Here is a 14,128-nt window from a genome sequence, read left to right as displayed (position 1 = left end):
CCATTATTTCCAGTACAAGCCAGGATATTTGTATCTTGTATTCAGATGTAATATATCATAATGTGGGGGGGGGGGGGGTTGTAAAAAATACTGAAGTGTAGCTCTTTTTCCCCCTTTCAGAAAGCCTGGAGACTCCCCTCTAATTCACCCCTGCCCGCAGCCAGTTCTTTGGGACCAGAAACAAAAACAGCATTGGCCCTGGCCTCTAGGGCAAGATAAGAAGGAATGAATGCTTCTGTGGTAGGTTCCCCAGCTAAGCTGTTATGCATGCCCAAAGGACTCATGTGCAAACATGTTTAGTGACTCCACACCATAAATCACTGCTTCCCAAAGCAAATCCAGCTTTGTGTTTGTTTTGTGCACAAATCTGGTATAGACAGACAACGAGGAGCAAGTCCTGAGCTTCTGAACCTCTTCCTCTCCTTGGGGCTGGGACATGTCCTGCTCCGAGGAAATTAAGATGGAAAATTAAGATCCAAGACACACCAGAAGGGCTTTTTTCCCTCCCAAATACCTTCATCTAAAACCCCAGCAAAGGTGACAGGTTTACAGGTTTATCACAGCTGCCCTAAATCCTGAATCAAAAACTTTCAAAAAAACGTATTTTGAAAACAAACAAACCCCTTGATGCACAGCCTCTTCTGCTTGGTAGATTCTGCAGGTTTTTTTGGTTGTTTTTTTTTTTTTTTTTAATGCTATTCCAAGGAACTACCCAAAATACTGCCTTACCTACAGCGACCCTTCAGATGTAGTATGCACAAAATAAACAGCAAAACATCTGGCAGAAAACAAACCTCCAGCAAACCCAAGGACACAGAAATACAATCAACCACTGCTTAGTTCAGCTTCCAAGTTGCCATTTTTTTTAAGGGTACACCTTGCCCAAAGTTGGATACAGGAGGTGCACACCTGCTTTTAACACTTCAAAGGGCCAGGGTGGTTGCCCCTTGCTGATCTTGGCCTACAGGACTTAAACTCTGGAAGTGTAAAGTCCACAGGAAAGGTTTTTTCTTTCCCTAGGCCTGTAAAAAATCAGATTAAATTGGAAACAGGCTCCTGTAAGTGCAGCTATTTAAAAGTACAATGCAAAAAAAAAAAAAAAAAAAGAAAAGAAAAAAAAAGTAAGATGCCTGCAGGAACTTTTATTTATTCATTAACATGCTCACATTGAAATGCCAGGGAAAACACTCTATAGAAAGAACCCTTGTCACTGATAAAATTGAAAATTTACTCTCTGTGTAGAGGATACCAAAAGATTCCTGCACACCAGTCCCACTGCACTGCTCTCATTTTGAGGTCCCCACATTGACAACAGGGTCAATAAAGCAGCATTTGGAACACAAGGCGGCCAAAAGCTCATCAGAAAACCCTCTGGAAGTCTGTGTCAAGTGGTGACTAGGAGAAAGGGGAAATGAGGGGAGGCAAGAGAGAAACGCAGTTTTGGTTGGAATCCTACAATACCATTTTGCAACTCCTTCAGACACGTAGGGATCATCACCTTCACAGTGACCAAACTGACTGTGCAAAGAGGGGAAAAAAAACCCCATTTGACTTCTCAGCAGCCACAGCAAGAGCCTTGCCAGGAAACAGAGACAGGAACACAAACTACAGCCGGGAGCTGCTCCCAGGGAAGCCAGAGGCAAAGCAGGGATGGATTTCCAGCACTCCAAGTGCCTGGGAGGGCAAGGATAATCCTGTTTGACTGGAGTAAGAGTAACTCTGCTGGAATTACTGCAGGAACATGCACAGAGCACAAAGCACAGGCCCTACTGCCCAGCTCAGCCATGAGAACATCACCTGGACACTGTAGCCACACCCAGGATGCCACAATGGGTGCAGCAAAGACCTTGCCAACCCCCCAACACCTCTGGTATTCCAGCCTGGACTGCAGCCTCTGGATGCCAGAGCACGCTGCCCCTCACAGAAGTGGTCCAGAAGCACAGGAGGAACTGCACACAAGGAACTGCATTCCCATCCAGGGCAGCTGAGCATTAGGGTGTCTAAAGGCAGCCATGTGAAGGGAATCTCCATCCCACCTTTACCTCATCCCCCAAAGCCAGCTTCCTCTGTAAACTTCCAGATCCAAGGCCAAATCATTTTTTATGTGTGTAGGTGAGAGCTTGGCTCACAAGAGCCAAAATTTCACATATAGGGCCAAGACAAGGTACGAAAAAGAGACAGGGCACAGCTGGGCTTGCTGCAAATCCCTTGAAAGGAAATGAGAAGGCAAATCCATGCTCTCTCTGGAAAACACCAACTGGCAAGGCTGTGGCCAGCCTGCAGCCCTGCTTCATGAAATGAGCTCAGTGCCTGGAAGGCTGACTGCCAGCACCAGGGTCAAGTGCTCAGCTGGGAAAGTGCCCAGCTCCACTGACATCAAAGCAGCTGCAGCACTCACAGGAGCCCAGGAATGCGGGCTCCCCAAATAGAAACGTGTTGATCATGTTTCCATGAGCCTCCCCTCCAGCTTCACTGCAAGGCTGCAGGCTGGCAGGGCTGCAATCCCCACCTAAATAACTCAGGCATCACTTTCCAGAGACTGGAAGATGCAGCAGGGGAACAGCTCTCCCTGCCAGCACAGGGGAATATTTCTCATTTCTCTGGCCTGCCCAACACTCCTGGCACAACCCTGCTCTATCACCCCACACAGATGCTGCTGCCAACACCACCTCAGGGAGGTTTCCCAAGAGGAATCCCAGCAAATCAGAGCTTTGTGGTTTCCACATGGTCATAGTTGAGGGTCTGGATGCCAGCTGAAAGGTGGCTCTGCTGTTTCAGGTGTCACTGCTAGCTGATGTCACAGAAAGTGACACTTAGGGCACCCCAGTGACATTAAATATCTAAAGCCTTTAAAACATTAGTGGAACCATCCAAAGGGGGAAAGGCTTGATTACCAAGGTTATTTTTTCAGAGGTTGTTGCATGAGATGTGATGGATTTCACCAGATGCTCTCATCATTTCCACTGCAGCGCTTGATAAAATAGCATCTATAAATACACTAAAAACCCAATGAATTACAGAAGCATGAAATGACTTCAGTAAGGTTAGAAACACGCTGGCACCATGCAGAATGCACTAAAAATATTGAGTGTAGAGACCTCACAGCACCTTTTACGTAGCCCTACAGCTGATTTTAACAAGAAGGTTACTTACTGAGGCTGCCAGATGAGGAATTATCATCTCCTCGGCCTGAACATGTGGATTTAGCAGCTATTTGCAGAAGCTAATGAAGGCATCTGTATAAACAGGATGCTGAGGAGAAGATTTGACCTTGAAGATCACATCAGGTAGACCTGCAGAACAAAATGCCTGTTCCCATGCTAAACTAAAAGGAGGGAAACCATCACACGTGAACAAACTGCAGGTTCCCTGTGCTAGATTCCAATCCTGCATTTTCTTCACAAAGCCACAGGCTCAACAGCATCAAGCACTGCTTCCTGATAAGCAGTGAAAGACCAGCAAAAACATTTTGCTTAGAGAGCATCATACCCAGTTTATTCTTGCTACTAATACTTCCTATTTTAATGAGGGAAATCAGCATCACCATAATCATTCACAAACTGGTGATGAGAGGGCTCCATGTCACAAATCAGTGCTCCTGGCAGCCTGGACACACCAGGTGCCCACAGGTAGCTCTGCCCAGACAGAAATGCCATCCAAGGGGATAAGTGGGCAACACAGGCTGCTGATCCCAGCAGGACAAGCAGCTGAACTGCACAGCTCCCTGCTAGGCTGCAGTGTATCATGGATCATGCCTTTTCCTAGGGATTTCAAGAGGTTTGCCTCTGATCTCACAGATAGATATTTCTCTGCCCGAAGCAAGAAGAAGAACTGACAGTCTTATATCTTGTGAGCTTAGATCTTCCCCCACAAAACGAGGTCAGAGGAGAGGAAAGGATCTGTGGTAACTCCAGCACACTCCTCTCCAAAGAGTGAAGCCTTACCACTCTTCTAAAGCCAGCAAATCCTTCTGAAGCCCCCTGCAAAGGATCCTGTAACTAGAGGAACTCTGAGGTGCACAGCAGGATGTACACATGGTGGTTAAAGCCACATCACCTTCCAAAACAAACAGCAGGACCACTGTTTAATTAATTAAGTCTGCTCAGAAAAATCAAAGTATTAAGGGACCAGACAGAAAAGGAACCCCCAACGTTACAGAGGTAAATGGCTTTAAAATCCATTCTGCTTTTCCCATGCTGATGGGTCTCAGTTATCCTGTGCCACCACAGATACACCTGTTAATCACACACCACACATCCATAGCATCCCTCCCTGGATTGCATTCAAGCCTCCAAAAACCTCTCAGAAAGTAAAATTACAACATGGAAATAAAAAAAGAATACTGCAAAACACTGCCCTGCAGTCATGGCCAGACTCCTCTTAGGTAACAAGGCTTTAAAGCCTAAATTCTGGGACAAATTCTCCTCAATTTTTAATCAACTGTATCTCAATTGGTTCCACTTTATCTAATATGAAGTCTCCCAACGTCCTTGGAAGTAACATATTCGACTTTGCTTTGTCCTAAGGATTTCATTAAAATTTAAACAGGTTTTCATTAAGTTTATTGTTTCATTGAGGGAATTTTTGTTTTAAATAAATCATGTCACTCCATGGAAGCACATAATTCGTCTTTGGTTTGGAATATTTCCATTTAACAGCAGATTGAGACACTTTGAGGGTTCCCTTTCCATAACCACAATGGTCTCACAATTTCACAGAGAAATCAAGACAGAAAAGAGTAAATGCAATTTTTAAGTGCCTTCAATTTAAAACCAAACCCGGGATTTCAAAATGGAACACTCTTAGAATTCTGATTTTTTAAAATAACAACAAAAATTTAACCCACTGCAATAAAAGCATAGCAAGTTACTTCTACTCTGCAACACTGAGAATTCCTTAGGCACTCAAGAAAATCAGGCTTTTCACATACACAGAAGAATCCATAAAACTGCAAAAAAATGTGGGAAAGAAATTGCTAACAAGTTTGCTCATGTTTTCCCCTGGAACCACTTTTCCAAGCTCGATGCATAAAAGGATTTACAGCATCCACTAACTCAGAACTGTCTCCTGGCATGTCAGTAATGACAACTGTGTCTCCAGCAGCAGGAGCTTTTCACAATTAAACAACCAACCCTGTGTTTCCTCTGAACACATAAATAGCCATGAACCACGACACCTGATGTATGGCATGTCAGTCTTGAGCTGGCTGAGCACCCAACAGGAATTAATCCCACATGACCATAACCAAATCTATTCAGGCAGGACAACAGGTGAAGTCCCAGGAAAGGAAAAGTTTCAGATTTTCAAGGAGCCATTCTGTTAGAAACAAGATTTCTAGTTTGATAACCAAAGGGTTCAAAGTTTCTTATCTTTGCAATCTTTCAGCTCCTGTAGATGTCTCCAAAACTGTATTATACTTAAACTAAAATTTCCCAGTTTTCAGCCTGCAAGAAGTTTCATTTTCATCTCCATAAAACACGAGCAAAGCAGGTTAGGAAACTTTTTTTTTTTTGAGTAACAAAACATCTGGCTTTAAATTATTCAAATTAATCTGGGAAGAAGATAAATCATGTCCAGGATTTATCTTTTGGGGGAGGAGGGAGAGGATTTTTTCCCCCTGGCTGATCCTCAGAAACACAGATCCTGGGACTCTCCTTAGCTGCAGCACAGCAGCTGGTAATATTAAGATCCTTTGGCTGCTGCGCTCCTGGGGTTAGTGAGAGGATTCATTACAGAATGACTCTGGAGTAGATACAAAGATTACAAAATCAAGTCTTTTTTCCTAAAGGGCCTCCTTAATCTGTGGCTGAGCAATAAACCACAGCACAAGGAGAAATACAGCAGCCTTCCCAGGCAAGCCTGCTGCCTGCATTCCTACTGGGAGCTATTCAATATACCTGGCAGAAATATTGGCATCCTGGCATCACCAACCTCAGAGCACTGTGTGGCTGACATAAAATCAATGCACCCAGCTGGGAATAACTTCAGATTTGGGAGTTTTTGTCTTCCTGAAAGTGTCAAGGAGTACCTCAGGTGAATTCAGTGGTTAAAACAGCAACAATGGAGAGGTAATGTCTGCTGAAAAGGCACAGGGAATGATTTATCCTGGACAACACTGAACGAGCTAATTTAACTATCATGGCATTTTTGATGGGGATTATTCAAGGGGAAAAAAGAAAGGGAAACAGGAACACAATGAAACCACCCTAGAGATGAGAAATTCCACATGGGACCACTGTCCAGACACAGTAGTCCAGTTTTGCCTAAGGTTTACAATGGATTAAACCACCAACAATCTATTTCAAAAGCCTGAGAAGACATTCAGTTCCTTTTAATTTCTTCACTCCAAATGTTCAATTTGTCAGCCAAGTGGGCATCCACTTCCCTCAGCCATGTTGCAGTGTCCCTAAGCTCTTTGGAAGTCACTGAAAATGTACAGCAAAGTTCTAAAATTTCTCTTACCAATTAGTTAGACACTGCAACCCCTCCTCTAATGAGAAGATGCTAATGGGAATCCTGACCAAGGTTTTGAAGGGGTTGAGGAAAGGGAAGGAATGAGGAAGAGACCCTGCAAAGGAAAAAGGCATTTTGTATGGTGGGGAATTAAGAAGAAGAAGTAAATGATGAATTATAAGGTGCGATAAACAGAGCTGCTCAAATGGATCCTGAAAGATGGAAAGCACAATGACTTGGAAAAAGTCTAAATGCTGGGTACTTGCTGAATTCTTGTCCTGCTGAATGAAACCACGGGAAAGCTGCTATCTCCTGCCAAGGCTCTGGCCCACAGCTCCCAGCACTGTGCTATTAAATGTGCATCATCTACTTCAGTCAGTGCCCGTGCACCAACAGCTGCTGTCCCAGGAGCTCACTGGGATGGTGTTCCAGATTGCAAGGCAAGATGCATCCTATTACCATCTGTATGGCAGCTGTCTTTTGTCAAGAGGACAGTTTGCTTTATCTCTCTCTCTGAGTGACCACAATCACTGCTCCCTCGGGAGAGGACATCTGCTGATAACAGACTATTGAATGTCACTGCATGACTGATAAGAACTATAACATCCCATTGTGAGATGCTCCGCCCAGAGGGAGGAGCCAAGCATTGCTACCCAGATAGAATCCAGAGGTTTTGAGACACCAGCACAGCCTTCTCCACTGGATTCCCCAGAGGAAGAGCAGCTGCCTCTTCTTCCACTGGATCTTCGGAGGAAGAACACATCCTTCTCTACAGGACCCCCTGCTCCAGCAGAACCACACCTGACACTCCAGGAGGGCTGCAGCCACAATTCCAATGGGACTGCCACCAACACCCCACAGGGTGTCAGGTTGGGTTCTGACTCTGGCAGCGTTGTTCTAGTGTACTGCATTGTTTATTTTATCCTTTTATTTTTTTCTTCCCTATTAAAGAACTGTTATTTCCTGCTCCCATATTTTTGCCTGAGAGCCCCTTAATTTAAAATTTACAGCAATTCAGAAGGGTGGGGAGGGTTTACATTCTCCATTTCAGGGGAGGCTTCTGCCTTCCTTAGCAGACTCCTGTCTTTCCAAACCAAGACAGATGGAAAAGGTGGAAGAAGGCAGCTCTTGTACAGACCCTGATCTCCAAATAAAGCTGATGCCAGATGACTCCCACAACCAACACAGAGAAGATTAAGGCATATGAGTCTTGCACCCAGCAGGATGGAGAAGAAAGGCCTCTGGAGGAGAACATCACAGCCAGCAGACACTCAGAGCTCCAAGGAGAACAGACCATAGTGTCAGATTAAAGCTCAAAAGCCCCACAACTCCCAGAATTCTTCTGCAGTTTATGAATTTCTCCAGATTTATGAATTCCTCCTATCCAAAGCAAAGAGGAGTCTTTTTAAAAGTCCCTTCTTGCCAAAAAAACCTTGCCTGTACCTGGCAGGGGGGGCCAAAGACATGCACAGACAACTGAAGAGGGGCACAACCTCACTGCTGGGCTCCGGACTACTGGAATACAAGATCCAAAAAGAAGAAAAAGAAGGAGAAAGAACAACTTGTGAGCAGTGAAGGAACTAAGAAAAAACACAGACACGTCCAGATGCTCAGAGAGGTTGGAGGGGAGGGAAGGGGATGATGAATCCCATGCACCTGCAGCCCACTGTGGAATACCTGGTGAGATAAATCACCTCAGGGTGAGCAGACAGTGGCTGGATGCTCCTCTGGCAGCAGGGCAAGTGTGCCTGGTGCAGGGAAGGGCCTCAGCCCTGCCTAGACACCTCATGGAAAAGGGATGTGGCTCTCCAGGTTCCACTGCTGCTCCCAGACAGCAGGGCTGTGGATCTGAACCCCTGCCCAGCTCCAGGTTCAGGGGGAATGGAGAGATGCTGCTGCTGCATGAGGGTGCATTTGGTTGGGCAAGGAGGTGACATTTAGACCCACTAAGATAAAACAGAAATATTATTTTGTATGAAAATGTCTTCCTCTGTCCCCTTCATTTGCTGATGAAGGGAAAACCTCACTTCATCCTCAGAGGAAAACTCTTACATCTAAGGTTCTTTTACCTCATACCATGAAATCAAGAGCCTATGCCCATCCCTCTGTATTTCACTGCTGTTTTCAAGGAACACAAAGAAGGGACACACATAGAGCACAGACTTGATTCAAAAATCACTTTTATTTTTCACCCTCAGTTGATCCCAGCTTTCTGAAACCCACAAGCAGATGGGATTTGCTCCATGAGAGGCATTGCATTACTGTATTCATAAATCTTAACTGCAAAACATTCATGTACATCCAGAGGATGCAGCCCCAGGCTAAGTAGTGCCATTTAAATCACATAATTTATAAACAAAAATATCTTCACCATTGTAAGAGTTAACAAGCAAACCTTTCAACTGAAATATTCAATTCTGATCTCATTTTTCAGTAGTAACTTCTTACCTTTCTAAAGAAATTAAAATGAAGCCCATTTTCCACTGCTAATTTGACATATTCCCTAACCAGAAGTGCTTTGCACTGACTAACATTTATTTTAAAGGTCACTGAATTTATTCGGAGTAGAAGCTCTCTGGAATAGGAGATTGGAAATTTGGGGGAGAAGAGACCCCCAGCATTTTTTATTTATTACCTTTCCACTCTCATTCTGTCCAGCACAAACTACTGCTAGAAACAGAAATCTGATTTAAAAAGCATAAAATCAGGATTTGTTTAAACTTCTGACAACAAAATGCACAGAGATGTTACAAAAGAAAGCAAAATTTTTGGTAGAAGCACAAGTACAATTAAGCTAAGGCTTTTTATTCTCTTCACAATTTTTGACCCAAAGACTACAAACATTTTCTTTCAAAAAAATGCTTCTTTAGTGCTTTCTGGTGTTAAAACCAAGCAGCCCATTTGTGTCTCAGGAAACTTCCAAAACAATCCAGCCCAGAAACCCATCCCTAGGTGCACTACCAGCAGCTGGTGCCACAGATAACATCCATGTTTTAAAGAGGACAAAATAGAAATTGATGTTGCTCAGCTGGACTTGTCCTTCTGTGCTGCAACCTCTACCAGACACAAACTCATTTTTCAAGTCACACTCACCATTCAAATCACCTCAAGGCACAGCCCTGTCCTTCCCCTCCCCCTTGGCACAAACTAGCTGGCAGAAAGACTCCAGCTTTTTGGATTTGCTCCACACCTCCCACACACCCTGACTTCCAGAGTGACATCAGTGTGTCTCCTCATGGCCTGCAGCTAAGAACAAATAAAGTGGATTTTCCTCTTTCTAAATAAAGGGAGCTGAAAGCTCGCTGACAGGGGAAGCCAGAGGGAGGAACACCAAGCAGCTCAGCTGGGAATCATGCTCAGGGAAGTGTTTTCCCTCAGAGCAAAGCCACAAACACCAGCTGACCCTGGAGCTAAGTCAGCCAAGCAAGAGGCAGGACTTGTGCAGCATTAACAATTGCAGCAACCCTGCAGTGCCTGCATCGCTGCACTTCAAGGTTTGATTTATGCACCAAGGGTTTTCCAGGTGACTTCAGAGACTTCTGCAGCAAACAGCATTCCCACAATCACCCAGGAGCAGCTCACCGACGGCCACTTCCACATGCAATCACACAATGGCTTGGCAGGCGCCTAAAGCTCATCCAATGCCACTCCTGCCATGGGCAGGGACACCTCCCCCAACCCCAGGGTGCTTTAAGCTCCTGGCCTTGGACACTTCCAGGATCCAGGGGCAGCCACAGCTTCTCTGGGCAGCCTGTGCCAGGGCCTCACCCCCCCACAGCCAAGAATTCCTTCCCAATATCCAATCCGAACCCCCCCTCTCTGTTGGTTTGAATCCATTCATTCCCCTCTGTCCTGTCACCCCATCCCTTTGAAACAGCCTCTCTCCATCTCTCCTTCATGCTCCTTTCAGGTAAGGGCGACCCCAAGGCTTCTCCTCTCCAGGCTGGACAATCCCAACTCTCTCAGCCTCTCCCCATGGAATGGGTGCTCCATCCCTCTCATCATCCTCCTCTGCGCCAGACACGGACAAAAATCCTAACCAGACACTGGAAGGAAACAGTGTTTCCAACCACCGTTTAAAACACAATAAAAAGTCACTACAGGTTTCTACTGGGGGCTGCCAGGACCCTCCACAGTGCATCAGGAAGAGGAACAAACACATTTAGAAGCATTCCAGAGACACAAAGTAGCTCAGGCACCTCCTTTTAGCCCAGAGTAGTGCCAGAGCAAGGCAGACCAGTGTTACCGAGCGAAACACTGTTCATGAATACTTAAAAACTCCGATTCTTGTACCGAGTCACTCACGGATTACATTTCTAGAGGCACCAGAAAAGAAAATGTGTTGGGTTTGTAAGGATCAGTCAGGGTACACCAGACTCACCGTGACCAGCTGAGGGCAAAAAGTGTTAAGCTGCTGTCATTACAGCTCATTAATTCAGGGAAAGAAATACATAGAAAGAACATATCCTGGCATTTCATTCATGTTTTACAAAGCACCACCTCCATCCTGCCCAGCACTGCACATCTGTGGCTTCCAACACCCCAGAAATCTCTCACATCTTTTCACCCAGTTAGACTGGCTGGGTCCAAAGGCACAGGGAGAATTCCCAACCTCTCCAAGGAGAGGGATGTGTGTTCCCCAGCAGACTGGAAGCTGCCAGACCTGCAGCCTACACAGGGGTGACAAAAAGCAGGAATTGGAGTCAAGTTCATTGAACAGCACCCTCTCCAACCCTTCCCCAGCATGACACGTTCGAGCTCACCTACCTCAAATAAGAAGCTGTGGGAAACACAGGCACCTGAGGGAGCAGGAAAAAAAAATCAGGTTAGGAATGAGTAAGAGCAGCAATACATCCTCCAGTGAGCCTGCTCTGAACTGGGCAGCCACAAAAAAATACAGTTTTGGGGCAGCTGGGCAACCTCTGGGTAAGGGAAGGACCTCTGGCCATCTCAAAAAGGCAGGGAGAAAAGAGGGGACCTGCCAAAATAACAGTGTGAGAAGAGCCAGTGTGAATCCTCATTCCTAAACCACTCCTGCATGGACAATAGGACAGGCTCGCAGGGCTCCTCCTGCTTCAGCTGTCCTGGCCTTGCTGACTGAGAGAAAGCTTGTCCCAGGCAGGGACAGGGGCCCAACCAATATATTCAAATATATTCACATATTTCACCCCAATAATCAAATAAGAGGTTAGGAAGTAAAACCAGGAATAAGCTGAATGACAGCTCTTCTATCAATTTTCTGGGAAATGGTCACCCTAGAGCAACTGCACATGATCTGTCTCCCAAAAGAGTGAGGGGAATGCACAATCCGAAACAACCCAAGGAGCTCCGGGATGAAAGGGAAAGAGACCACGGAAAGGCTGCCTCGAGGGACCACCCAGAAAAGTCAGAATTTTCCTGCCAAAGAGTGGAGTTTTCTGAGAAATGCAGATTAGACCAATCTGTACAGAAAACCTGGGAGCTACACTTCTTGGAATCAAAAGCTCCTCCTTTGAGCTCGTCTTCAGCTCAGCTGCAAGTGGCTGTGGAGGCACCCCCGGGAATTATTTTCCCTTGCCAAGAAGATGAGCCACAGGAGCCCAGCCACATTTCTCTCAAATTCAGCAAATAGCTGTTCTTTTGGCAAGAGAAAATAATTTCAAGGTTCATCATCCAGCTCCACCTCAAAATTCAGTGCAAAACACAAGGTCACACATTATTGGGAGGCATGGGGTGGGGGGGGGAAAAACCCCAAAAATTTAACATCATTTAGTTAAGACCAGCACAACCCATCTGTTTTACCCCTCCAGGGCTGGCTGCCTTTCATTTTTAGCTCACTGACAGCTAGAGTTCCTTAAAATACCAGTGTGCTCATCCCCTCTGGGGCAAGAGCAGGGAATAGGGACCATGTAGGAATATAAAGCAAATTCACCAACTCTGATCCTTCTTCGCCACAAAGGGCAAAGACACAGCTCCCTCCTTGACAAGTTACCAAGGGAGACTAAGATACAACCCAGCTCAGCAGGACTTGGACAATCCTTAGTTACAAATAAATTTTACTTTTGTCCCCAGTTATGGGTGAGCCAAACACACCACACACATTAATTAATTAAGGTTGCCATGCAACAGTGACCCCGATTTTCCATGAAACTCAAAGCCCCAGGTGTGATCAGCACCTGTTGCAAAGCACAACCGAAAAGCATTCTGCAAATTTTGACTTGCACATACTGAAGCACCCAAGAAGGAAACCCCCAGACTTATTGCTGTGGTATTTTTGTGGGGGACATCTTGGATGCAAGTTGTTGGTAGCGTAATTTACCAAAAATAAAAGCTCTCAAACCAGAAAAAGTGAAGTCCGTCGGAGCTACCCAACGAGTTACCACTGGGTAGCAAATGTCCAAACCCACACCTAGCAGCGCCTCAGCTCGCACGCAAATCGCTGGTTTGAACCGCTGCTGTTCACTAGGAATAGCAGCACTTAAAATCGGGAATTACGGTGGGAGCAGGACTCGGGGAGACTGCCACTTCAGAAACAAACAACCTACAGCCAAAGGACAGGCTGGAAAACCACCCAGGAGCACGAACGCGTCCAACCCGCACCCCCAAACTCCAAACATCAGCACGGCACAACCTTGCGCTAGCCACGAGTCCAGCACCCCGAGACAAATCCCGGTGTGCGTCCCCGAGCGCTCCCAAGTTGGCTCCAGCCGCAATGAGCGGAACAGGGCTGCTGCCGGCTCCCCTCACGCTTTCCCGGCCCTTCCCGGCTCCCAGCGCCGCATTCCCGAGCGCTCCGCTCCCCACGGCCCCGCCACCCGCGGGCTGCCTGAGGGCTGCGGCTGCCACTGCCCGCCCCGGCCCCTCACACCCTGCATCCCCCCTCACCTGGGCACGGCCGAGCGCCGCCGCCTTCCCTCCCGCCCGCCGTGAGGGGCAGCCCGGAGCGGGACTGGCGTTCCCCCGTGCCCGCCAGCCGAGCATGGCTTCGCCCGGTGCCCCTCACCTCGCCTGTGGAGGAGCCGCCAAAATGGCGGGGGGAGGAGGCGGACCCCCGCCCGGGCCGGCAGCGCGATCAGGGAGGCAGGGAGGCAGAGCCGTCCCGTGTGCCAGGGGAAAAGGCGCCCAGAGCTGGCTTTCCCCTCAGGGATCCCCCGCCCGCGGGACCGGGACGCGCTCGGCGCGGGACTCACCTGAGGCGGCATCGGCCAGAGCGGCTCGGAGCAGCAGCAGCAGCACGGTGGCCCCGGCGGCGCTCGGGGTGCCCATGGCCCCTGGCGGCGAGCAGCGAGCGGGGAGTGCCCGCTGGGCCCGCGGCAGGTGCCGGGGCAGCGCCTCGGCCCCCGCCTCGCCGCCAAACTTCGCCCGCAGACAAAGGGGCAGCTCCGCGCCGCAGCCCGCCCGCCCCCCGCCCCGCCCCGGGCAGCGCTGCGCCCTCCTTCCTCCCGGCACCCGAGCCTCTCCTCCTCCTCCTCCTCCCCTTCCTACTCCCCGGCACAAGGTGCCGGGGGGGCAGAGGATTCCGGCTTCTCCTCCCCCTCACACCGGCTACCTGGGGATGGAGCAGTCCCCGGTGATCCCGCAGCCCGTCCCAGCCGCAGCAGTGCCAGGATTAGGCAAGGCAAACGTGTTTGTGTTGGACCTGACCCCAGTGACTCGATCCATCCCGGTGGCTGGAAGGGAGAGGTCACCCTCTCAC

General features: G+C 47.8%; 1 protein-coding gene across 1 annotated transcript in view; it reads right to left on the bottom strand.

The window, feature by feature from the left end:
• FRAS1 (Fraser extracellular matrix complex subunit 1) overlaps positions 1 to 13,698 on the bottom strand; it is a 105,145-nt gene extending 91,447 nt beyond the window's left edge. Inside the window, exons 1-4 of the mRNA XM_066548866.1 lie at positions 13,623 to 13,698; positions 13,318 to 13,440; positions 11,221 to 11,252; positions 10,835 to 10,843 (exon numbers count right to left, since the gene is read on the bottom strand). Coding sequence (XP_066404963.1) covers positions 10,835 to 10,843; positions 11,221 to 11,252; positions 13,318 to 13,440; positions 13,623 to 13,698 — 240 coding nt within the window. The remainder of the gene's footprint in view (positions 1 to 10,834; positions 10,844 to 11,220; positions 11,253 to 13,317; positions 13,441 to 13,622) is intronic.
• Positions 13,699 to 14,128: the final 430 nt, after the last annotated feature.

The sequence above is a fragment of the Molothrus aeneus genome, chromosome 4, assembly GCF_037042795.1.
Source record: "Molothrus aeneus isolate 106 chromosome 4, BPBGC_Maene_1.0, whole genome shotgun sequence".
NCBI classification, from domain to species: domain Eukaryota; kingdom Metazoa; phylum Chordata; class Aves; order Passeriformes; family Icteridae; genus Molothrus; species Molothrus aeneus.
The sequence above is the reverse complement of the archived record's forward strand: the minus strand, read 5'-3'. Positions and strand labels throughout refer to the sequence as shown.